Source organism: Brassica napus, chromosome C2 (assembly GCF_020379485.1).
Source record: "Brassica napus cultivar Da-Ae chromosome C2, Da-Ae, whole genome shotgun sequence".
In the NCBI taxonomy this organism is placed as follows: Eukaryota; Viridiplantae; Streptophyta; class Magnoliopsida; order Brassicales; family Brassicaceae; genus Brassica; species Brassica napus.
Genome location: NC_063445.1, coordinates 11,380,448 through 11,405,436, shown reverse-complemented (window position 1 = coordinate 11,405,436; position 24,989 = coordinate 11,380,448). Strand labels below are relative to the sequence as shown.

General features: G+C 34.6%; 1 protein-coding gene across 1 annotated transcript; it reads left to right on the top strand.

Moving 5' to 3' along the window:
• The first annotated feature begins 752 nt into the window (after positions 1-752).
• LOC106380954 (MLO-like protein 11) lies at positions 753-4,181 on the top strand. The gene is given in 15 exon segments (XM_013820806.3): positions 753-1,234; positions 1,319-1,376; positions 1,454-1,695; positions 1,769-1,885; positions 1,965-2,025; positions 2,166-2,260; positions 2,338-2,412; positions 2,486-2,571; positions 2,647-2,696; positions 2,773-2,813; positions 2,889-3,059; positions 3,135-3,170; positions 3,270-3,337; positions 3,407-3,467; positions 3,545-4,181. Coding segments are annotated over 15 exon segments (1,704 nt in total). The 5' UTR covers positions 753-1,093; the 3' UTR covers positions 3,947-4,181.
• The last annotated feature ends 20,808 nt before the right edge of the window (positions 4,182-24,989 follow it).

Genomic DNA, 24,989 nt, shown 5'->3' with positions numbered 1-24,989 from the left:
ATGAGTAGATTTTCCGAGAAGTCATTGTCTCGAAAAGAATTCACAAAACTAAAACTGTAAAAATGTTTATATTTTTTTTTGTTTGATCATAAGAAATAAAAAATAGTTATAATTTCATTATCATTTTAGGTTATTTTCCCATATGATTGAATATGAAGTAAATATTTACCATATAAATTTAAGTTTTAGGTTAATTTGAAAAATTTCCAAATAATTATATTCCCTTCCTTTACTTTCTGATTACATTTATTAGTTTTTCACACATATTTACAATAAAGTAATGCTGTTTTAAGATACATATAATTAAATAAAATTTTATAAAAAGAGTGTAATTTCACTAAATATCATGAATTAATAATTAATTTCCCTAAAAATTTGTATAAAATAAATATAATATTATGTTATTAATTTTCAAATTTAAATTCATATCTTATTTTTATTATAACTGTGTTTTGCAGAATTAAGTTTAAAATACATTTACATTAAATAATATATATCTAATACCTTAAAGCACTAAATAAATTGAAAAATATTTTTAATTAATGAAATATCGTATTTATATTATTATTAAGATATAGAGGCTTTATTGTAAATAATAATAAGAACCGAACAAATGACCAGAAAAAGAGTAGTCTAAAGCGGGACCCATAGGAGTGAAAAGTGGAGAGTATCATGTGGGGAGAAGCTTGTCTTCGGGTATCTGTCTGAATCTTCCCTCTCCCTTTCCTTTGCTGTTTCTTTTTCTTTTGTCAACATTTATTAATTATTTTCATCTGGTCGGCTTATGTTTGTTTCTGCTTTCTACATTGAACAAAATAATAATTTGAGCTTTCTAATTACTCAAATTGATACCCACCTTAGCAAAACACTCTCTCTCAGCGACCTGTAAGTCTGTAACGGCGTTTCTTCACTGTGTTCCTTGTTGAATCACCATTAACTCTTCAGTTGCTCCGGTGATCGCTTTAGAGACATTTACACCGGCGGCGTTACGGGACTGCGGTTTCAGACTTTATTGGAGTCCACAAATCTTAACAAGAGGAATGTGAAGAAGTTGCAAAAATCAATCCTGAGTGTGAGGAATCAGATTTAAGAAATGGGAGAAGGAGACGAAAACGAAGCAGAGTCAAATGAGAGATCCTTGGCTTTATCACCTACATGGTCTGTTGCTATAGTCTTGTCTGTCTTCGTTCTTGTTTCTTTGATCGTTGAGCGCTCCATTCATCGCCTCAGCACTGTGAGTAGTACTACCGTTCTCCATTTCAAATCACTTCCTCAGGATCTTGAACCTTCTTTCTTGACATTTTGTTACTGTTCACAGTGGTTAAGGAAGACAAAGAGGAAACCTTTGTTTGCTGCTTTGGAGAAGATGAAACAAGGTTCTCTTCTGATTCACCAAAAATGAAACCTTTATGTGTTTGGTTTTCTGAATAAATTTTTATTTCCTTTTTTCCAGAGTTGATGCTGCTTGGCTTCATCTCACTTCTTCTTACAGCTACCTCTAGCACTATAGCCAACATCTGTGTCCCTTCAAGTTTTTACAACGACAGATTCGTTCCTTGCACACGTTCTGAGATTAGAGAGGAAGAACTTGGAAACGAATCATCTGTCCAGAGGAATCTTTTGACCAAATCCTTCTTCTTCAGCATCTTTAAGAGAAGAAGGTTGGAAGGCATTCACCAAGCTACTTGCAGCGAGGTTGTTCCATTAATCTTTAGACATTTAGAGTCTGCTGTTCATTTCTGAGGACTTGTATATTCAATCTTCGCAGGGGCATGAGCCGTTTGTTTCATACGAAGGCCTTGAACAGTTGCATCGCTTTATCTTTATAATGGCGGTTACACATGTTACTTACAGCTGCTTGACCATGCTCCTTGCTATCGTTAAGGTAGTATCTCTTTCTTCAGCTCAAGTTCTAGCTCATTTGTTATTTAATAATTGTTGATTGGCCTGCTTTTCTTATCCAGATTCATAGTTGGAGGATCTGGGAGGATGTAGCTCGCATGGATCGTCATGATTGCTTAACTGGTGAGACCAAATTTTCTGTCTTCATGATCACAGTATTTTTTTAGCATTGATGCTGAGTTTGTTCAGTGATGTGGTTCAAGGACTTTATTGTTCATGTCTCAAGTGAGATAAGATCTTTTTTTTTTTTTTTTTGGTGGCAGCGGTGACAAGGGAAAAAGTATTAAGAAGGCAAACAACGTTTGTTCAGTATCATACATCTGCACCTCTGGCCAAGAATAGATTGCTTATATGGGTGGTACGTTTTGCAACTCATGGAGATATTGTTGGTTCAGACAGACTGAGATGTCTTTGTTCTTGTGCTTGTGCTTGCAGACATGTTTCTTCAGGCAATTTGGACATTCTGTTGTTCGTTCTGACTACCTTACTCTTCGGAAAGGATTCATTGTGGTGGGTGATACTTTTAATCCATATATAACTGGTGCTAATTCCCTTTTCATATTTTGGTTTCTTTGATGAGCAGAATCACCACCTCACATTAAAGTACGATTTTCACAGCTACATGATTCGTTCTATGGAGGAAGAGTTCCAAAGGATCGTTGGTGTAAGGTCAGCTCTCTTACTATTTTAGCAAAATCACATATAAAATGACTGAACAATATTTTCTGCAATGATGCTCTGCAGTGGGCCGCTTTGGGGGTTTGTAGTTGCTTTCATGCTCTTTAACATAAAAGGTATGACTAAACAAATGTGAGCAATCTTCATATTGTATTAGATTTAGCTTTAAATATTTGCCTCTTGATACTGCAGGATCAAATCTCTATTTCTGGATAGCAATCATACCTGTTACTGTAAGAACTACATTTTCATTTCAGCATTGCCTCTTTCTGAATTTGAAACACCAGCTTCCCACTTGTTTTTGTCAGCTTGTTCTTCTGGTTGGTACCAAGCTGCAACATGTAATAGCAACTTTGGCATTAGAGAATGCTGGTTTAACAGAATATCCTTCTGGAGTTAAGCTGAGACCTAGGGATGAACTTTTCTGGTTCAATAAACCAGAACTACTCTTGTCCCTTATCCACTTCATCCTATTCCAGGTTTGACATAACTCATCATCAAACCACTTTTGTATTTGTAAAACTTGCAGCTAATTTGCTTTCCATCTTCCACAGAACTCTTTTGAACTGGCTTCATTCTTCTGGTTCTGGGTATGACAAATGAACCATACATTGAATTGATTTGAGCTTATAAGTTTGTTTCTTCAACTTAACAAATGAACCATACTGGCTTTATTTTTTTTCATTCAGTGGCAGTTTGGTTACAACTCTTGCTTCCTTAAGAATCATCTCCTTGTTTACTTCCGACTTATTTTAGGGTAATAAAACCTTTTTTTCCTTCACAAAGTAGTCTCAAGACTGTTTACCAATTGATTTTCTCTTTGTAGGTTTGCTGGACAGTTTCTATGCAGCTACAGCACACTCCCACTATATGCATAGGTCGCCCAGGTAATTGAGAAAGTCCATGGAAGCTTTCTTCTTTTGATAGCTTTCCTAATGGATAGTTTAATCTGTTTGATTCCTAGATGGGAACAAACTATAAAGCGGCTCTGATACCTCAGAGGATAAGAGATACAATTCAAGGTTGGGGGAAAGCGACCAGAAAGAAAAGAAGACATGGTTATTACGGCGATGATTCGACTGTTAGGACAGAAACAAGCACGGTTGCTTCTATTGAAGAATATGACCATCAAGTGCTTGATGTTGCTGAAACTTATCCACAACAGCAACAAGGGATTGAGCTTGAGTTGCAGCCAATCCAACCTCGTAATACTTCTGCTTCTGCAGCTAATGAATCTTCAAGTAGAGCTGGAACACCTCTTCTTCGACCTTGTGTCTCGATTTCTTCAGCAACGACCCCAGAGCTAATAGTAGAACCTATGGAACCACTCTCGAGATCATCTTCATTGCCAGTGAGAAGAGAATGATAAGATGAGTCACGGTTCTGAAGATTGGTTTAGAGGAGTACAAGTTTGTAGGAGTAATTTCAGTAGCAAAACATAAGGTCCTTCCTAGCTCCGAGCTGTCTGAATGAAACATGTAAGATTATGATTGAAAAGGCAAGAACAAAAGAGAGTGATTTCAATTATTATAAATGTTTCTAAAGTAAATATACTATAATAATCGATTGCTATTTACTTTTAATTTTGAATTAATTTATAATTTGTATGCATTATTTATAATAATAATATTATTATATTACTTTAATTATAAATATGATTTTATATATGTTATATCCAATCGGTTTTGTTGTTTTTACGGTCGATTTAGTTAACATTTGGATAAATTGGATTGCATCTCTAAATTCAACTGTAATATTTTTATTCTAACTATATTAAAATTTTGATTAATTTCTTGTATGTATTTAGGTGGTTGTTGTCTTAAAAATGTAAATATAATTTATGAAGATTATATATAACTTAAGATATATTGTGTTTATAACGATAATATTCTGAAGTCTCATGCATATATTTTAAATTATAACAGTTGGTTAATATTTTATTTTCATTTTTAATATATTTTGAGTTGTCCAATGATTTATATTTATAAAATAAATTACTATTTGATATCCTCAAATTACCCTAAGAAGTGCATTACTCTCTCAAATAAGAGGTTCAGTTGTAGTACTTAGGGATCGAATCCACAAGGAGCTAGGAAACCTAATAAATCTAATCAGAATTGTTAAGCTAGGTTGTTTAATGATTTAAATGAAAAGTTGCAAGTTTGCGAGCAAGTAATTGCTCGATTGATTGATTGGAGTTTTGATACTTCAATGGAAATAGCTAGACTTAGGATTTTTATTCAGGTAATTAGGATTATAATAGTACAGATGTCTAATAAGTTGTATGCATGATATTATAGAGCTCAACACTTAATAACAAACCATTAGGCTTTCGCTTTCTAGTTTTGTCTATTGACCAGTGTCGATCGATTATTCTATATGACTATCCATCGATACACTTGTTGAAACGTCGACCGATTATTCGATAGGAATATCGATTGATGCTTTTGGTCAAACATTAATGCGCGGATTGAATATGCTCACTAAGCTTCCTAGAATCAGCTCTCGCCTATTCTAGCAATATTAACTCAGTTAAGATGGATTCAGGGTGAGATGCAAGCTATTGCTTATGTCTACAATTCCTAAGGCAAGTTCTTGGTAGCTAATCTAGAAACAAGCATTAATGACAATTCTAATGATGAATATCACACCTTAGCAATCTATAGTTGGGGCTAATCTCTCATAACCTATTTAAACCCTAAAATCTAACAAGAGAACTACTCATACATGACCAAACAATTCATAACAGCAATAAGGTATAAAAACTGCATAGATAAATAGATAAATATCAATAGAGTTCCAATCACAAATCTCTTTGAATCTTCTCTCTAATCTACTAAAAATCCTAGAAAACCTTTGTTGTAAAATCAGTAAAACAAGAAAGCACACTTTGCCTCTAACATTTTGGCAAAGCTTATATAATTAGGTTAAAACTCGTCGGGGGTAATCTTGTAAATTGGTGAAGACTTGGGCTCAAAGTCAGCTGAGACCAAACGGGCTTTCTGCGCGCTTCGCTGTCGATCGATGTCAAGATGTGAACATCGATTGATTATTCCTCTTCAATGACAACTGATGGTCGAGCTCGATGGTCATCTCGGGTGCTTGCTCCAAATATCTCAAAAATGCTCCAAAATCATCAATTTCCTCCAAACCACTCATGATTCTATAAATATTCTAAATTGACTCTATAATATAAGTTAAAACACTTATAAACTATGGGTAAAAGTGGGTCAAATCCATGGTCTATCCCTATTCTTATAAAATTATATATTCTTATCGTAGTTAAATCTATGATTTTAGTATAAGTTGGATTAGTCGAGTCACTCATGTTGTGAGTATATTGAGTTACATATATTTTTTCAAATTCAAAATGAAGTATAATTATTTTTTATTATAATTAAGTCAAATAAAATTAAATTTATTTATCGTTTAAATGTGCATGTATATTCATAATATTTATCAAATTATATCTTGACTTTTTTTAAAAAAATATTAGAAAATAAAGCGATGATCAATAAGAAGTTACATGTATAAGTAGCTGATACATTTTTGGAAGCTCATGAACGCATATCAATATTTACAATAATTAAAATATTTTATAAATTCTAAATAACTTTATTTATTTGATTTATTGAGTGGAAACTGAAATTTATTTTAAATAATCTCAAAAATGAGAATTCAAATTTGCTTTGGTATTTTTATTATGGTTCTATTAAGTTCCACAAAACAAATAACTTTAATAATGATAAAATATAATATATCTAACTCATTAAACTATTTTGTAACTATTTGATCAAACGATGTCATTCTTAAAATTTATTTTTAGTTTCTTTTAATATCTCTTAAATATAAGCAGTAAAAAATTGTGATTGTATTTGAAAATAATATTATATAAGTAAAATATAATTTATCGATATTTTTCAGTAATTGAAATATATTATAGTCAACTAATTATAAACTATTTTTATTCAATTAAACGTATATCAATTTATGTTACTTAATTATTTTATGTAATCATCTAAGAAAATAGATAGATATTTAAAAATATTTCTATTACTTTGAATTTTTTTGTATTGTTTAAAATTGTGTTTTATAAGAAACAATATGTCGTTTTCTAATATCAAGATTATCTGTGTAATTTTTTTTATTGAAATCACATTACATACAAATGTATATTTTTCATCTAAGAAAATATAGATATAAATAAAGTCTTTTATTACTCCAAAAGTATATTTTATGTTATTTAAAAATATTTTTTAAATGTAATATTATGTGAACTTTCTTTTTTTTATGAAATCATGCTATATATACATATATTTTAGTTTTTCAATTTGTATTTTTTTTTAACTTTATGAAAAATTTCCTTTTTTATTATATGTATATGTTTTTTGAAAAATTTTAAAAAGGAAGCTAAATAAAATAAATAAACAATAGTATTTTTAATTCATTAAGGGTATCAGTGTAATCAACCATCATGAGAGTTAACGTAAGAACGACACATAGGAAACTGACTTCTCAAATAATATTATAGAGATTTAATGTACATGCAATCATTGTTCATGAAATTGTTGTCTCAATAAATTTAAAATTATTATGAAAGAAGAAGATACATAGAAGCTATTTAAGCAATACATGTTTACTGCATAATCCTAGAGCTAAACATGTTTATTTGTTACTCGGCTTATACTCGTTTGCTCCATACTGTCTTGAAAAATCAAGTATTTGGCAATTCTAAGCGGATAACAAGTCAAAAAATCTTACTACTTGCAAAAAAAAGAGAGGCAAATAACAAGTGTGTTATATTTCTGAATACTTGTCCCGTAACTTATTTATTACTTGTTCGGTTACATATTATTCGTTACTCATTCTAAAAAATATTTATTAACTGTTTAAAAGTACTTGTACCTACTAACATAGTACCTATTAATCCTTGAAAATACTTGTTACCAATATAAAAAATACTTGTTACATATATTTTGATTTCAAGTACTTACAAGTAATCAAATACTCTTGACAAATACTAGATTTTGGCAAGTAACAAATCAAATCAATTAATTTGAAATTACTAATTTTGGAATTTTCTGCATAATAAATATTTATTTCCAGCAAGAAAATACAAGTATCAAATCAAAATTTTTGAATATCTTTTGAAAATAACATGTTGTGGTTTGATATTCCCAATATAATAATAAAATTCCTCTATATGTAATGACATAAATATTCCTTATAATCTGATGTTAGAAATTTAAATTATATATTATTTAAATGATTTCAAATCTAAAAATTAAACAAATAAGTGTAATACGTGTGATTTTTTTTCATATATTTGTAATTAAGAATAAACTAGTAATCTTCGTGAAGTAAAATGTGTTTAGTTCAACAATGCAAAAAATAGTATGATGTATAAGCTTCAAACTGAAGGAACAAATTTGAGGAAACTAATTAGATTATAAACAGAGAACAATGAAAATTAATCAGCAAAGAGAAAGAAAAACAGATAAAAACAACAAAAACACACAGAAAATCACTAAGATGAAGAGAACTTTTGAAAGTGGATGGAAATCTGCTAAAGACTAGGTTGTTAACAAAGCTGCAGTCAAAAAGTTGTTAGCCATGGAAGTACTTACAAGTAATCAAATACTCTTAACTATTTGTGAAAGTTGTTACTTATATTGCTATTTTTTTTTCTCAAGTTTATCTTTGATTTTGCTATAAATTTTCTTTAATTTTATTATTTCATTAAGACAGAAAGAAAAAAAGACAGAAATTAATCACATTTACTTAATACGCATTATATTATTTTTTTAACTTAATTCTTGAAAGTAGTTTTTACTGAAGTTGAACTTCAACTTCGTCCCTTCTTCTTTCCATCATCTTCTTTCTTTCCTCTATTACCATTTCTTCCTTCATATTTCTTGGAATTACGATTACGATCCCTATACGCATGTTGGCTCTCCACACATATAGCTTCTTTGTTAGCACAAAAAACTTTTCTAACAAGCTCCCACAAGTTCATTCTCATGTTGACCTTTTTTTTTATTTTTCTCTTTGTAGTTTATTTTTCGTTGAGTTATTATCTATCTATTTATAACCTAAGAAATTTCCATTAATGTATTGCTTCAGTTTCAAGTAATATACTTTTCATTTCGTATGTTTACACTAACCAGGTTAATTAGTCTCTTTTAACCTGTTTGAATTATAGTTGTTAACTAAAGAGTTTGAACCTGTTTTTTTTTTTATAACTGCATATTTCCATTGTTAAATTTACAACAACAAAATTTAATGTTAGTTTTAATAAACCTATATATAAATTTTTTGTACCCAATCTATAAAACTCAGATTTTTTCTATGATAATATAAGTCAATAATTCTTATTTATTTTAATATATATATATATATATATATATATTTCATAGACTTATCTATCTATTTATATTCGTCCAAAAAAAAAAAAATCTATCTATTTATAACATAAGTACTTTCCATTAATGTATTGCTTCATTTTCAAGTAATATACTTTCCATTTCATTTGTTTACACTAATCAAGTTCTACTTCATGTTAAATGAGTCTCTTTTAATTTAAAATACCTGAAAATAATTATAGTTGTTAACTAAAGACTTGAACCTGTTTTTTTTGGCTAATTCATAACTGCATTTTCCATTGTTAAATTTACAACAACAAAATTTAATGTTAGTTTTAATAAACATATATATAATTTTTTGTACCCAATCTATAAAACTAGATTTTTTCTATGCTAATATAAGTGAATAAAACATAAGGTCCTTCCTAGCTCTGAGCTGTCTGAATGAAACATGTAGATTATAACTGAAAAGGTTTACATTAGCATTTGAACAAAAGAGAGTACTTTCAATTATTATGTAAGTATTTAATGTACATGAAATCATTGTTCATGGAATTGTTGTCTCAATAAATTATTATGAAAGAAAAAGATACATAGAAGCTAGTTAAGCAATACATGTTTACTGCATAATCCTAGAGCTGAACATGTTTACTCGTTACTCAGCTTATACTCTTTTGCTCCGTACTGTCTTGAAAAATTAAGTATTTGGCAATTAAAATCGGATAACAAGTCAATAAAACTTACTACTTGCAAAAAGAGGCAAATAACAAATATGTTATATTTCTGAATACTTGTCCCGTAACTTATTTTATTACTTGTTCTGTTACATATTATTCTTTACTCATTCTAAAAAATATTTATTAACTGTTTAAAAGTACTTGTACCTACTAACATAGTACCTATTAATCCTTGAAAATACTTGTTACCAATATAAAAAATATTTGTTACATATATTTTGATTTCAAGTACTTACATATAATCAAATACTCTTGACAAATACTAGATTTTGGCAAGTAACAAATCAAATCAAGTAATTTGAAATTACTAATTTTGGAATTTTTGTAGAATAAATATTTACTTCAAGCAAGAAAATACAAGTATCAAATCAATTTTTTTTATATCTTTTGAAAATAACATGTTGTGCTTTGATATTCCCAATATAATAATAAAATATTGCTCTATATGTAATGATCATAAATATTCCTTATAATCTGATGTTAGAAATGTAAATTATATATTATTTAAATTATTTTAAATCTAAAAGTCAAACAAATAAGTGTAATACATGTGTAATTTTTTTTTTTTTTTTAATTAAGAATAAACTAGTAATTCTTCATGAAGTAAAGTGTTTTTTGTTTAACAATGAAAAAAATAGTATGATGTATAAGCTTCAAACTGAAGTAACACATTTGTAGAAACTAATTAGATTATAAAGAGAGATATAATACAATGAAAATTAATCTGCAAGGAGAAGGAAAAACAGATAAAAAGACACAGAAACACAGAGAAAATCACTAAGATGAAGAGAACTTTTGAAAGTGGATGGAAATTTGCTAAAGACCAAGTTGTTAACAAAGCTGCAGTCAAAAAGTTGTTAGCCAAGGAAGTACTTACCAGTAATCAAATACTCTTAACTATTTGTGAAAGTTGTTACTTATATTGCTATTTTTTTTTTACTTCTTACTTTTATTTTCTCAAGTTTATCTTTGATTTTGCTATAATTTTTTAATTTTTTTTTAATTTTATACTTAGCTTTTTATATATTTTTTGTTTAATAGTGATGATAAGCATAGACTAATTGATGATTTGTTTTAATTTTAACATTTTTGTTATAATTTAAAGATGATATGAATATTTAATTACATAAATACTTTCATTATTATAATATATTCACGATATTAATTGACTATTTCAAAATCAAAATGTATTTTTTATTTACTCTCTACATGTCTTAGTGGACTCATATCGCTTATGATCATGCTCATCTGCCTCTTCTAATATATTTTGGACTCATATCGCTTCTGATCATGCTCATCTGCCTCTTCTTATATATTTATATCATAGTTTAAAAACTAATTTTATTATAAACTTAATAATTGATTTTTATTAATATCTATTGTGAAAGTTTAGGAGCCACCTATTGCTCATTAATGCTTATTTGAAAAGATTTATGCAGATCAAATACATACACTCGTAACAAAATAACCTCAAGCCATCATTTAAAACAAAACATATAAAATTTGGATTGGAATAATCAACATATGTATTGTTATATTTGAAAGGGGTCATACGTGCATAATCAGGTAACCTCTCTATAATGGCTATGAATTTCTTTAGACTCAGGCAGGGGCGGAGGTAGAGCCAGCAAGGGGGTGGCATGTGCCCCCCATGGATTTTTTTTTAAAGTTTTTCTTTCGTATTTATAATAAATTTTGGAGAAATTAGATAAATTTGTCCCTCATAAAATCTCAAACCTAGAGTTAAAATGTATTTCATTTCTAAAATTTAAAATTTTGCCTCCCATAGTAAAACTTTCTAGATCCGCCACTGGATTCAGGTATGGATCTCCTGCGATCTCACTTCCCACTTTCAGCAACGAACCATGGTGATGACCAGTGGAGTCTGTATCATAACCACTCTCCTCATCTTCTTCATCAACCCTCTCAAGAAAGCTTGTGAGCATCCTATAGACAGTATCCACATGACCACATCGTACATGGACTCTTCCCTTCCTACAAAAGGTAAAAGCAGATCATCAAGTCTCACGCTCTCTAACTGCTGACCTACTCTACGTTCTAGCTCAGGCAGATCTCTATATCTAATGTAATTGTGATCTTTAACATTCCAAGGAGGAAACTGAGAGGGGTGATTGATCCTCTCTCGTCACTCGGAAAAAGAGTTACACTGACTTAAACGATCTCCCTCTTCTCCTGACAGTTCTATCAACAACCCTTTATTGATTCTTGAGTGTAAGGCATCAGAGAAGCAATGATACTATCGGACTGGACACCTGTTCTCGCCATCACGGACCAACTCTTGTGTAAATATTAATACCAAGAGCAGAGAGTTTTTGGATCCACCACTCAAGACAGTCTCTCCCCTTGAGCTCCTCTGATAAACCTGATACTAACTGCTCCCTACATGCATTCATGGAAATAGCCTCCATGCAGCTATCAGAAACCTTGTGCCTCTCGCATGAGGTTAACCCTTGAAATGATTTCTTGAGGTTGTAGAAAGCTCTCTTGTCGAGGTAGTTTGCTTCTTCACAGCCATAGTTTGCTTCTTCCATATAGACCGTAGATGAAGCAATTTTTATCCTCTGCTTTCCTTCTATGTTCTGTTTTTTCACCATAAACGTCTCTTTTTTTTTTTTGAAGTAGATCATGATTCAAACTTTATAGTTATGAACATCATTGCTTAATAATCGATTGAACAATGCTGCTCCTAACGCGTCTACGGTTTTAAATTCTCTCCCAGGCACGTTGCTCTAGAAAAGTTCCTATCCGGTTGACTTTTGCATTCGCAACCTTTATCCAGCGGTTACTTACCTGTTATGGTCTAGATCTACTGAAAAGTCCCTCTGTTTTTTCAAATTGTTCCCCGAATTGGGTTTACCCGCCAGTTGCTTGACTGCTCTGGTTCTTTATCCCCCGGGTTCTTCCCCCGACCCGGGTCGGAGGGACCACCTCCGCCTTTCCTTCCCGCCGGAAGCCTCCCCGGAAGTACCATGACGAACCCCGACAAGCTCGTAACTCCTCACCGCTTCTCTGCCGCTGCAAGAGGTGAGTCTTAGCAGTGACCGCTGGACTGCAACAAGCTTCTTCAACCTTTTGAAACTTTATCACTTCCATCCTGTCGCTACGGGAGTTTTTTACGAAACCTGTTGGGATTTGCTAACTTTGCTGCAAAGTGTATTCCACATCTCGCTCACTAAACCTTCAGACAAACAGATTTGGAACCTTGCTAACATACCCTCTGGACAAACCAAAGCCAGCGACTGAATCTTAGAAGAGCGCTACCAAAGATACTTCAAAATGCATCGCCGCTTATCCTCAGCTGAGAAAGGAAAGACGGTGGCCCTTGAGCACCGCCCTGCGCCTAGGGTTGGACGAGTTCGGGTTTCTACCTAGCAACCAGGTTGACACTCGAAGACATGCTCTCACTCTGATCGGAAGAGTGACGAACCCTTCGGTTCAAAAAGCCTGGTCCTTAATTCCTTTTTTTTACTGACCACTGGAAGGTTGATATCTCCCCTGTTGGATCAGACCTTGGAATGGGTATGTTCCAGTTTCAGTTTGAGAGAGAATCGGATCTGCTTACGGTCCTTGACAAACGACCGTACCATTACGCTCGCTGGATGGTTATCTTGCAAAGATGGGAACCTACTATCTCCCCTGACTTCCCTTCGATGATTCCATTTTGGATTAAGATCCAAGGAGTTCCGATTCACTTGTGGTCGGAGGAAATTGCTCGGAACATTGGTAACGATATTGGGACGTTTGAAGTGGCTGAGATCACGGCGCAGACGTTTCGTATGAGAGTCCACATAAACGGCAGGTTACCACTCATAAAGGCCTCAGTGGTAGAGTACCCAAATGGTGATGATCTTGATGCTACACTGGTGTATGAAAAGCTGGAAAAACATTGTTTGCATTGTGGAAAACTTGATCACGAAATCCGAGACTGTCTGGAAGCTAAACATCAAAAGAAGGCCATGCTTACAGGGCATGAGGAAGCTCAAAAAAGCCTTGCTTCTGTCACTAATAAGGATCCTCCTACACATTTGGATCATAAATCATCTGGTGGTCCTAGAAGACATTCACCTCAGAGAGAATCCCGCTATAAACCTTACTCTCGTTCCCTACACTCCAACTCCAGAGAGCTAACCTCCCACTCCTATCGTCGGGGGCAATATGATGATGATAGGCAGGGTAACAATAGATATGAAAGGGAGTATTATCGCAGCAGGGAGGAGAGGAATTACCGTCACAGGAAACAACCTGTTCATCAAGTTCGAGATACTTTCAGTGGGGTTTCCCACACATCGGCCTATCAGTATGGGAATGAAAGAACAAGGACCCCAGTTCGTGATGGAGGAAGGGGGTTTCCCCGTTCCCCGCGAAGTCTGGCTGCACACTCTCGGGAATCTCCCCATGAGAGAGATGACTCCCCACTACCCCTGGCGGCTTTGGAGTCAGCTAGAGGAGAGGTAGGAGAAGTTATGCTTCAATACACTAGCTGTGCGGACCCTTCGGAAAGTGCAGCAAGGAGAGAAAGACTAAGGCAGGCAGAATTACAAGGTCAGCTCGAGGAATCGGCCGCTCAAATAGTTAGAGCGTCACTAGCACGTAAAGATACCGGAGGTTCAGCTACTATACCTGGCCCGAGTGCCGCACCAACGCCAACGGCTACAATGCGGATTCCAGCTCCCAAAAGATTAGGACCAAGAGCCAGTAAATCTCCTGATCTTACTGCTAGAGTCCCAATAATGGATCGTCTTGGACCATTACTCGATGAAGCTAACTCGACGGATAAAGACCCAACAGGCTCACTGGCGCAGAAGAGAAAGCCAGGAAGGCCACAGGGAAGAAGAACGACTAAGGCTAGCCCTATCCAAGGTGCTGGCTCGAAACGTCGTATTGCTAATGCAAAACCTCCAGTGTGCAGGCGTAAGATCACTGGTGAAGTAGGCAAATCAGGTACATCCAAAGGACGAAAGAACACTAAGGATTCGAGTAGCGACGGGATTCCGCGCGAGCCAGAAGGCTCAGGTTCTGATAACATTCCCATTTGTAACATGATTCCACGGGCTGCTAGGCGCAGGGGGATTTTCGGGTCCCACCCAATCCCGTTTCTTAGCTGTAGTAAGCTGGAACTGTCAGGGGTTGGGGAATCCCCGGACAGTTTGGAGATTGGGAGAAATATCCAAAAAAATTGATCCGGATATTGTCTTTCTTATGGAAACTAAAAACTCCAATGAAGTCGTTCTCAAGAAGCTTAATCACCTTCAGTTTGAATGTCACCATCTAGTCCCGCCAATAGGCCACGGAGCCGGTGGCTTAGCTCTGTTCTGGAAGCCGGAACTCAACCTCCAGATTTTAGATTCCTCTCCTAATGTAATCGATACTGTTGTTGAGTTTGAAGGGAAAAAAATCTATTCTTCATTTGTGTACAGAAATACAGATAAAAAGCTCAGACGCGAGCTTTGGGATCACCTTCTCGGATTAGCCAGGAACCGGGATGATGCATGATTCGTCACAGGCGACCTTAATGACATAATGTGTGGCGATGAGAAGGACGGGGGAGTCATTAGACCGGAAGGCTCCTTTTCAGACCTAAGAACCTTTTTCTCAGAAGGTGATCTCTATGACCTCCAGCATACCGGTGATCCACTTTCTTGGAGGGGGAAGCGTGGAGACGATGTTGTACGGTGCAGGCTTGACATAGCTGCTTCCAACACCCGATGGGCGAAATGCTTTCCAGCTGCGAGATGCGAGTACCTGGGCTTTGAGGGGTCAGATCATAAACCTTTAATCTCGCTGTTTGATAGAGGTGATAAGAGACGGAGAGGGATGTTCAGGTATGACCGACGGCTATGCAAGAATGAAGAAGCTAGGAAGGTTATAACAGAGGCCTGGATAAAGGACCCTCTCTCTACTGTTGCTAAGAAAATGGCTAGTACAAGAAGTGCCATTTCAGCTTGGAACCGAATTTAGCAGCGAAACAGCATGAAACTAATAGAGCAGAAGAAACTGGAGCTCAATGCTGCCCTATCTAGCCCAGTGGAAGACACAGCCTTGATCCAAGAGATCTCTACAACGTTAAGTTCGGCTTATGCTGCTGAGGAAGAATTTTGGAGACAGCGCAGCAGGCTCCTTTGGCTCAAGCTTGGAGATAGGAACTCGGGATTCTTCCATGCGGTTACTAAGGCTAGGCGAAGAAGGAACGCGTTCTCGGTGATAGAGAAGGAAGACGGACAGATGGTCTATAAAGAAGCGGAGATAACACAAGCAATTGGTGAGTATTTTGAAAAGCTCTTTGAGTCTACCCCGGGGGAACGAGCGTATGCGGTGAATCGAGGCCTTCACCCGATCATATCCGAAGAAGATAATGCTGCCCTAACAAGCATTCCCACAGCTGAGGAGATCAAGGAGGCTGCCTTCTCTATCCATACTGATAAAGCCCCCGGACCGGATGGATTTTCTGCGGGCTTTTTCCACACGCATTGGGAACACCTTTGCCCGGACATAGTTGCAGAGGTTCAGGAATTCTTTCATGGGGTGCCCCTCCCGGTAGATATTAATGATACTAACATCCGGCTCATTCCTAAGATCAACAACCCACGGAAGGTATCAGACTACCGTCCAATTGCGCTCTGTAATGTCCAGTACAAAATCTACTCTAAGCTGCTTACAAGACGCCTGCAACCTATGATGGACAAGCTTATTGCGGAAAACCAGTCTGCTTTCGTGCCAGGCCGAGCAATTGGCGATAATGCGCTCATAACACATGAGGTTCTTCACTTCTTGAAGACCTCCAAAGCAGAGCAAAGGTTCGCAATGGCGGTTAAAACCGATATGAGCAAAGCCTACGACCGACTCGAATGGGACTTCATAGCTCTAGTGTTAGCTCGGTTGGGATTCCACCGAAGTCTAATCAGACTGATTATCCAGTGTATCTCTACTGTTTCATACTCCTTCCTCATTAACAGCTCGCCTAGAGGGAAGGTAGTACCGAGCAGAGGTATTCGTCAAGGCGATCCCCTCTCTCCCTACATATTTATTATGTGTAGTGAAGTCCTCTCGGGATTATGCAACAGAGCTCAAGAGGAAGGTTTAATCCAAGGGATAAAAGTCGCTCGTGGCTGCCCCCGGGTGAACCATCTCCTCTTCGCAGATGATACTATGTTCTTCGTCACAGCTAATGAGAGCAATGGTGAGGCGCTTAATGCCATTCTACACTATTATGGGGAGGCTTCGGGTCAGTCAATTAACTCGGAAAAGTCAGCTATAACCTTCTCCCGGCGAACCCCGAGTGCAATTAAAACTGTAGTCAAAAACGTGCTGCAAATTGAAAAGGAGGGAGGTGTCGGAAAATATCTCGGACTTCCTGAGCTATTTGGCCGGCGCAAACGCGATCTCTTCTCGTCCATAGTAGATCGGATCAAACAAAAAAGCCCGAGGCTGGTCCACAAGGTTTCTTTCGTCGGCAGGGAAGCTGGTGATGTTACAGAGCGTGCTATCTCCAGTTCCTTCCTACTCCATGACGTGCTTCAAGCTCCCGGTGTCTCTTTGCAAGCGAATACAGTCTGTCGTCACACGGTTCTGGTGGGATAATAATGAAAATGTTAGAAAGATGGCTTGGGTTTCTTGGGACAGCATAGCAACGCCTAAGTCCACTGGAGGCTTGGGGATGAGAGACTTTCAACACTACAATGATTCTTTGCTCGCAAAGATAAGTTGGAGATTGTTAAATAGCCCGAACAGCCTTCTGGGTAAGATTTTGCAGGGGAAATATTTCCCTGATAGCAACATTCTACTGGCTTCAGAATCATCTGCTATGTCACATGGATGGCGGAGCATCCTAATAGGGCGTGATCTTCTCCTGAAGAATCTTGGCTGCTCAGTAGGTGATGGAAGATCCATTGAGATAAGGCGTGATCCGTGGCTTAATGCTCACAAACAGGAAAGACCCATGGGCCCTCCTACGGAACAGAGTGCGGAGCTGAGGGTGGCTGATCTAATGCTACCTGGAGAAAGGCAATGGGATCGCAGGAAAATACAGCTCTTACTCCCGGAATACGAAGACAAGATCCTCTTCATCAAACCGAGCTTAACTGGCGCTGCAGATAAGTTAATCTGGCTGGGAACGAAGAAGGGTGATTACTCTGTCAAGTCGGGATACTATGTTGCTGTTGGAGCTGAGGGAGATGGACCAGAAGCTGAAGGAGAATTTAAGTGGACAAACCATGTATGGAAGCTGGACTGTGCGCCTAAAGTGAAACTCTTCGTCTGGAAGGTTTTGAAAGGTGCGGTACCGGTAGGAGAGCGACTGCTCGAGAGGCACATTGACATCGACCCTAGATGTAAAGGATGCGGAAGTAACGAATCTATCACTCATCTCCTCTTCCACTGTTAGTTTGCACAACGGGTGTGGCTTCTTGCTCCCCTTGCAACTGTTCCGGATTTTAGAGGAATGATAGATTTAATGGCCGACTGGCCCGCACTTAGTAACCTAAAAGCCTTACCACCAACCGGCATAGCATCTGGTAATCTGGTCCCATGGATCATTTGGAACATTTGGAAATCTAGAAACAGATTTGTATTTGAAGGTGTCTCTGCCTCTCCCGAGGATACTCTATCCTCTTCAATCCGTTTGGCTCGAGAATGGAGCATAAGTGGAAAACCGGAGAAGATTGAAGGCAAGAAACATCGACTAATAGAGGTGCCAGTGTTAAGCGGAACGACGAGGATACAAACAGATGCAGCGTGGTGCTCAGCAAGGACGATTGCAGGTATTGGTGGAATCATTCATCTCCCTCCTCGCAACAGGGAGATCCAGTTAAAGATGGAGTTTATTGCATCGCCTCTAATGGCCAAAGGACTAGCGCTGCGGGAAGTTATGCTTAGATGCCAAGACCTGGAGCTCCATAACCTCAGATTTGAGTCGGACTCTTCCACACTAGTTAATTGCCTCAATCATGTTGCTTCCATTGCAGAGCTACATAGTGTCGTTGCAGACATCACTGAACTGTCTCGTAGATTTGCTTATGTTGCTTTTGTGTGGATTCCTCGTGAGAGGAATGTTGAAGCCGATATGTTGGCAAAAAGAGCTTTAAATGTAGCTGAACCTTTGGTGGTTGGGAATGCTGTTATTGCTCCCAACTAAACTTTCTCTTTCAATTAATATAAGTGTTCCAAAAAAAAAAGAACATCATTGCTTATAAACAGGTGGCTTCTATTGACACAATTATCTTCAGTTCACGTCCATTGGTAAAAAGAAAAATGATACAACGTGCTTGTGTTTATTTTGACCAGATTAGGAAATTTATTTTCTTAAAGAAAATCGAATTCTCGCGAGAAGCTTTAGCAAACCGACACGTTAGCCTAATTAATTTCAAATGACTGTGAAACTGCCACGTAGTTAATGTAGTGTGAAAGCACTAAAGTCAATGCTTCTCTTTTAATATATAAGGGATATAAGACATTCAAAATATACAGTAGAATATACATCCAAAGAGAAAACAAAATGAGAAACAAATATGTAGTTATATATCCAAAACTTAACAAAATGAGATTTGGTAACATAACTTACAAAGGGTTTTGCAACTAGGTTGAAAAGCAGATATCTTACTTTTAAATCTTAATGCTTTTTTACACGCCTCATCGTATATCTTATATATGTTACATAAAATTGATGTACTTGCTTATAACGTAATTTTAAAATCGTAGGACTACAAAAGTACGAAATATTATGTGCTTTAATTGTATTGTGACATATACACATAAATATTAAAATAAAATAAAACATAAAAACAACACAAGGAACTTGAATATATCATAGAATATACATCCCATCCGAAGAGAAAACAAAATGAGAAACAAATTTTATGCATTCAAAAGCAATTAATGAAATAACCAATAAGATTCATGAACTTGCTTGTGGTGTAATTTTAAAATCTTAGGACTATAAAAGATAGGCATGCGGGTTTGGTTTCTTCGGTTAGTTCGGAATTTGGTTAGTTCGGGTGGATCAAAATCTCACATAAGTTACCGAAAAAAGAAATTTAGTTTTGGTACGATTTGGTTTTTTGTTAGTTCGGTTACAAAATTTTCTACATAATTTTTTTTTTTGGCTTTTTGTTAAATTTTAGGTTTAGATTGAATAAAATTCAAAACATTTCTGTTAAGTTTAGTTATTTTGGTTTGTATTTTGATTAGTTTGGTTAGTTCGGTTTTTGATTTTGGTTAAAACTGATATTGTTTGGTAAAATTGTTTATAGAAAACTGAACTAACTGATTACCAAACTGAACTGAACCAATTCTAAATGCTGAATTAAACTGAACCTTCTAACCGAACTGAACTGCAAATCAAACTTTTTGGTTTGACAGGTTTGGTTCCGTTAATAACCGCATGCCTAATGAACGATGATGTGCTTTTTTAATTGTATTGTGACATATGTGTAGAAATGTTTATACTAACATAAGGAAATTGAATATATAAATACATAAATGAGAAACAAATATTTAGCCATCCAGAAGCAACTACCAATTTAACAGTATAGATGGCACAAACAGTCTGAGTGAATTAATAATACAACTATACAAATTGCACAACATGCAATTTCTGATGTACGAGATGGTCAGAAGCATTCCAGGACTTGGACCAAGAAACCTCCAATAGGATCAACAAAAGACGTACACCTTATATTAAGATCTCGAGAACCATTGGTTATACCCTCTTAAAAACTTTGCAAATGCAATTTCGATGATGTAGGTTTCAATAAGGAGGCTGTCCTTCGGGGTTCAGGAAAAACAAGTTTCTCAAGAATACTACCGGAAGCTGAAGCTAAATTAAGGTTTATTGATGACAATGTAACACACATAATATGGGATCCATTTCAAATATGGTCGACGGAGATTGTAAAACCTTAATTGATATAATATGCAGGAAAACTGGAAATATCTCCATTTAAAATATCCATTTTGATATCTGTATTTGGAGTAAAAAAAATTAGATCCTTACTTTTGTTTCAACAAAATAATAAACAATGTCCCAGCTCATTCGTTTACAACTTACGGTGATCTGAACTTCGTCTTTTATACCTTTCAGCTATTTCCACCTTTCGTTTCATAATTCTTTGTATTATGCTTATGTAAATTCAGTTTAAATACCCATTTTTGATATTTGGATATTCATTCGATTATTGGTTCTGATTCGATTCTGATTTGATTTTGGTTCAGTTATGATTTGATTTTGGTTTGATTATTGTTCAGTTTTAATTTTTTTTATTTCAGATATATAGAAACAGTTCAGATATTTGTAAACATCGGTTTGAGTTATGTCTTTTCGTTCGATTTTCGATTCATTGTTTATATACATTTGCCTACTTTCAAATATCTTAAAAACACAATAGTGTATGATATTGCAATATTTTATAAACGAAAAAAATTGTTTAAAAATGACATTTTTTGTGTTGTCTCAAATTTACTTAAAAATAAAAACTATAAGAAAAAGGAATATAACTTAGTCGATAGTCCAAAATCTTATTTGTATTTAGTGGCGATTGTCAATATCACAGAGGTCACCGGTTCGAATATCTCATTATGCAAATCTGAAAGAGGGTTTTATGTAGAAAACCTTTTTACCCAAAATTAATTATATGGAAAAAAGTTTGTCAGCTACACGACGTTTACTATAATATGTTAGAAACCATCCGATGTATTGTTAATAACTACACGAACTTTATGTTAATACTAGTCCTGGGCATATTATCCGAAAATCGAACCGGAAAAACAGAGACTGAAACCGGACCGAAAATTACAAAAACCCGAACGGTTCCTATATTTCTAAATCCAAAAAATCGAAACCAACCCGGGACCGAACCGAGAACCGAACGGGTACCCGAATATTTTGAATATATTAAAAATTTTATTATTTTTAATTTTAATATATATATAATATAATTTATAAATAAAAAAATATCTAAAAAAATCCGAACTACCCGAAAAACCCGGATATGTTTTCGTTTTTTCCGGTTTTAGATCGGGTTTTCGGTTTTTTGGGCTTTAAACCCGAACCAAACCGAACTATTTGTAATACGGTTCCATTTCGGGTTTTATAAAAAAAATAGAAACCCGACCCGAACCCGACATTATCCGAACCGAACCGGTCCGAAAAATGTCTGGTTCCTAAACATCCCAACCCGAATAACCCGAAAACCGAATAAACCGAACCGACCCGAACCGAAAACCCGAATGCCCAGCACTAGTTAATACATGCCACATATACGACAAATAAACAACAAAGAGTAACTTACTAAACCCACATTGGAGTGTTTCCTTGCTTGATTCTACCTTTTGTGTCTTTGGAAAGGTTTATCTTTGTCTTCTTGTTTTTTGTCTCTCCAGTTTCCTGAACTCAGCCCGGCCAGGGCTAATCTCTATTGAGGATCCACAGGTCAGCACTCGAGCTTTGGTTTTCTATATTATACAAGCGATAGAATGTAACAGAAAAGATTTGAATTGGTTCTTTTTATTTTCTTTGGATAACCAGACACCAGAGAATGACATTGGCAAGAACTTCATTCAACTACTTTCAGGTTCTGTCCACTTCTCTAGTTTATTGGTAAAAAAGCATATACTTTTTATCAATGTGGATATATGCTCATTAAAGACTGGTTCTTGTTACAGATTCGATCAGCGTTTTCAATGGCCTTGTCTACTTTAACAAACACGAAAACTATTCTAGCTTTAGGACCGAACCGGAGCATTCTCGGCACGATAATCAGACCAGACCGGATTCTTTTAGAGCGCAAAGGTGGTAAAAACGGGGATGTCACTTTCAACAGCTTGCTTCCCGGTGCTGGAGAGCCGTTGCCAATGTTAGCTAACGGCAAAAGCAATGGAGGACTTTTCTGCAATTGGCAACTCGAAGAAGAGGAAGAAGGCTCGTTCCCAAGAGGGGATACTACTGCGGATGGGGACATTACTCCAGTGGTAGACACTCCTGGTAAGAAAAGTAAAGAGTCTTCTCGAAAGAAGAAGAATAAGGGAAAGAGGAAGATGGTGGATGAAGAGGAAACTGAAACGAGTTCAAAGAAAAGACGTCGGAAGAATAAGTTGAAGCATGAAACAAGCCAATGGTGAAATCCTTTCATGGCAGTTGGAATCAGAAAGCGTTAGCTTAGCTGTAAATTATAATTTGGTAAAAACAGATCTAATACTGTTGTAACAAATTAAAAATTTACCGCATAATTTGTTGCACAAATTTAGTATACTAATCATATAGTATACTAATCATATATCTTCCACAAAATAATCACTAAAGAAATCACTTCATCAATGGCAAAACAAAACCTGTGTTTGGAGACGTCGAAAATTAGAGGAACTGAAATCAAAGAATTTGAAAACAATAATTCTTCTTGAAAAGATAAGAGTGAGTTTTTTTTTGTAAATGAAGAGCAAGTTATTTTGAGATTTTTTCATCTACCAGTGATAACTGATTCTAGAGTTTTTTTTTATATTCTTTATGTATGGTCTAGGTTGCACGGGTACGTCACTTAGCAGCCGTCTCACGTACTTTTTTAGCAAAACCAGTTTCTAAACAAAGAATTTTGTTTTAAAGTTTTGAAGTAGCGTTCCCACCCTATCTATACTACATACATACAGTAGAACCTTTTTTAACTAATACTCGATAAATTAATAAATTTTGCTGGTCCTAACTTGGACCGGTTCAAAATTTGATACAAATTGACAAAATAATATTTTTTTAGAAAATTCTATTTAAATATATGATCCCACTAAAATTATAAATTAATAATTTATATGTATACATATTTTATATAAGTAAGAACTTATTATTATATTATTTGATGAGATTTAGTAATATTATATCTTAAACCACATTTAAGTTCTATGTAATATATATTATACACAGCAAATAATACAATTAAATTAATATAAATGTCAAATTTTTAAAAATAACAGTTAATGTCTACACAGTAAAATCAAATATTTTTCTTATCTTAGAATAAATATATCTTAAAATAAGAGATCTACAGAAATGTTTTGTAAATTAATATCTTTATAAATTAATAAAATTTCAAAGTCCTAACATTATTAATTTATAGAGGTTTTACTGTATTTACTATCAGTTTACTATATTTAAAATTTGGATTAACAGACTGTGTATGAACTTAGTCAAGTAGTTTAAATAAACTTTTCATATATATACATATGTATATGTTGATCGGATTCACAAATATAAACCACCACTGATAATAAAATGGTTCCATAGTTATAACAATGTTGAATATGATCTATTATATTCATGATTGAATAGGGTTTATAAGGTTTCATAATCATAACAAGTTAAATTTTATATAATATATATTCATATATAATAAAGTAAACTGAAATTAATATGGTTTTAAAAAAATAAGCCAGAAATTTGCATATAGGGAAGATTATAAAGATTGGTTTTTTGGTCGTTGATTATTGCAACGAAACTTTTTTTGGTCGAATGTAGTAGATGGTTAATTAGTGAAGCTCTAAATTTTAATTATTATGATAACTAATGATAAATCCATTTAAAATCATGACTTTCTAAAGATGATCCAAAAAATCATACATGAAATAAATCACGAATTTTGTTTGTTTTAATAAGATATCTTTCCTAAATATGAATTTTGAAGTTTTTAATTTCTAAAAATTATTAATATATGATTAAAGTCTAACCGAAATAATATTCTAACGCTTTTACTATATTTTATAGTTATCAACATTTTAATCCACAATTCTTGGTTATTTTACCATTATACTAGTTTTTATTTTCCTATTATCCAAATTCGTTTTTAACATATCTATTTTGTTTTACTTTTGTTTTGTTTTACCTCTTCAAGTTTTTTTTTTTTTTGCTTTTAATTTTTTTAATAAATTTTATATTTAATTATTTTATTGATTTTATATTTAATAGTAATGATAAACATAGACGAACTGAAAATATTTTAAACCTAAAATTCAAACAAACATATGTAAGATATGTGTAATTATATTCATTTATTTTATTTGCACAAATAGTAGTGAAACTTCAGCGGCAAAATTTGGTCCCATCCCTCATTATGCACCCACTAAACCACCGATCAAATCCCCATCAAAACGTTTTACCCGATTTTATTATTTTTTCTAATTTTCCTTTTCGGTTACTTATTATATTCTCTTTTTCCTTACCTTGCTTTCTTTTAGTTTTTTTTGTTCATCGGTTTTACTGTTTTTAATTTATTTTTTTGATTCTTTGGGCCAGCTATCATATTGTTATTACTTTTTC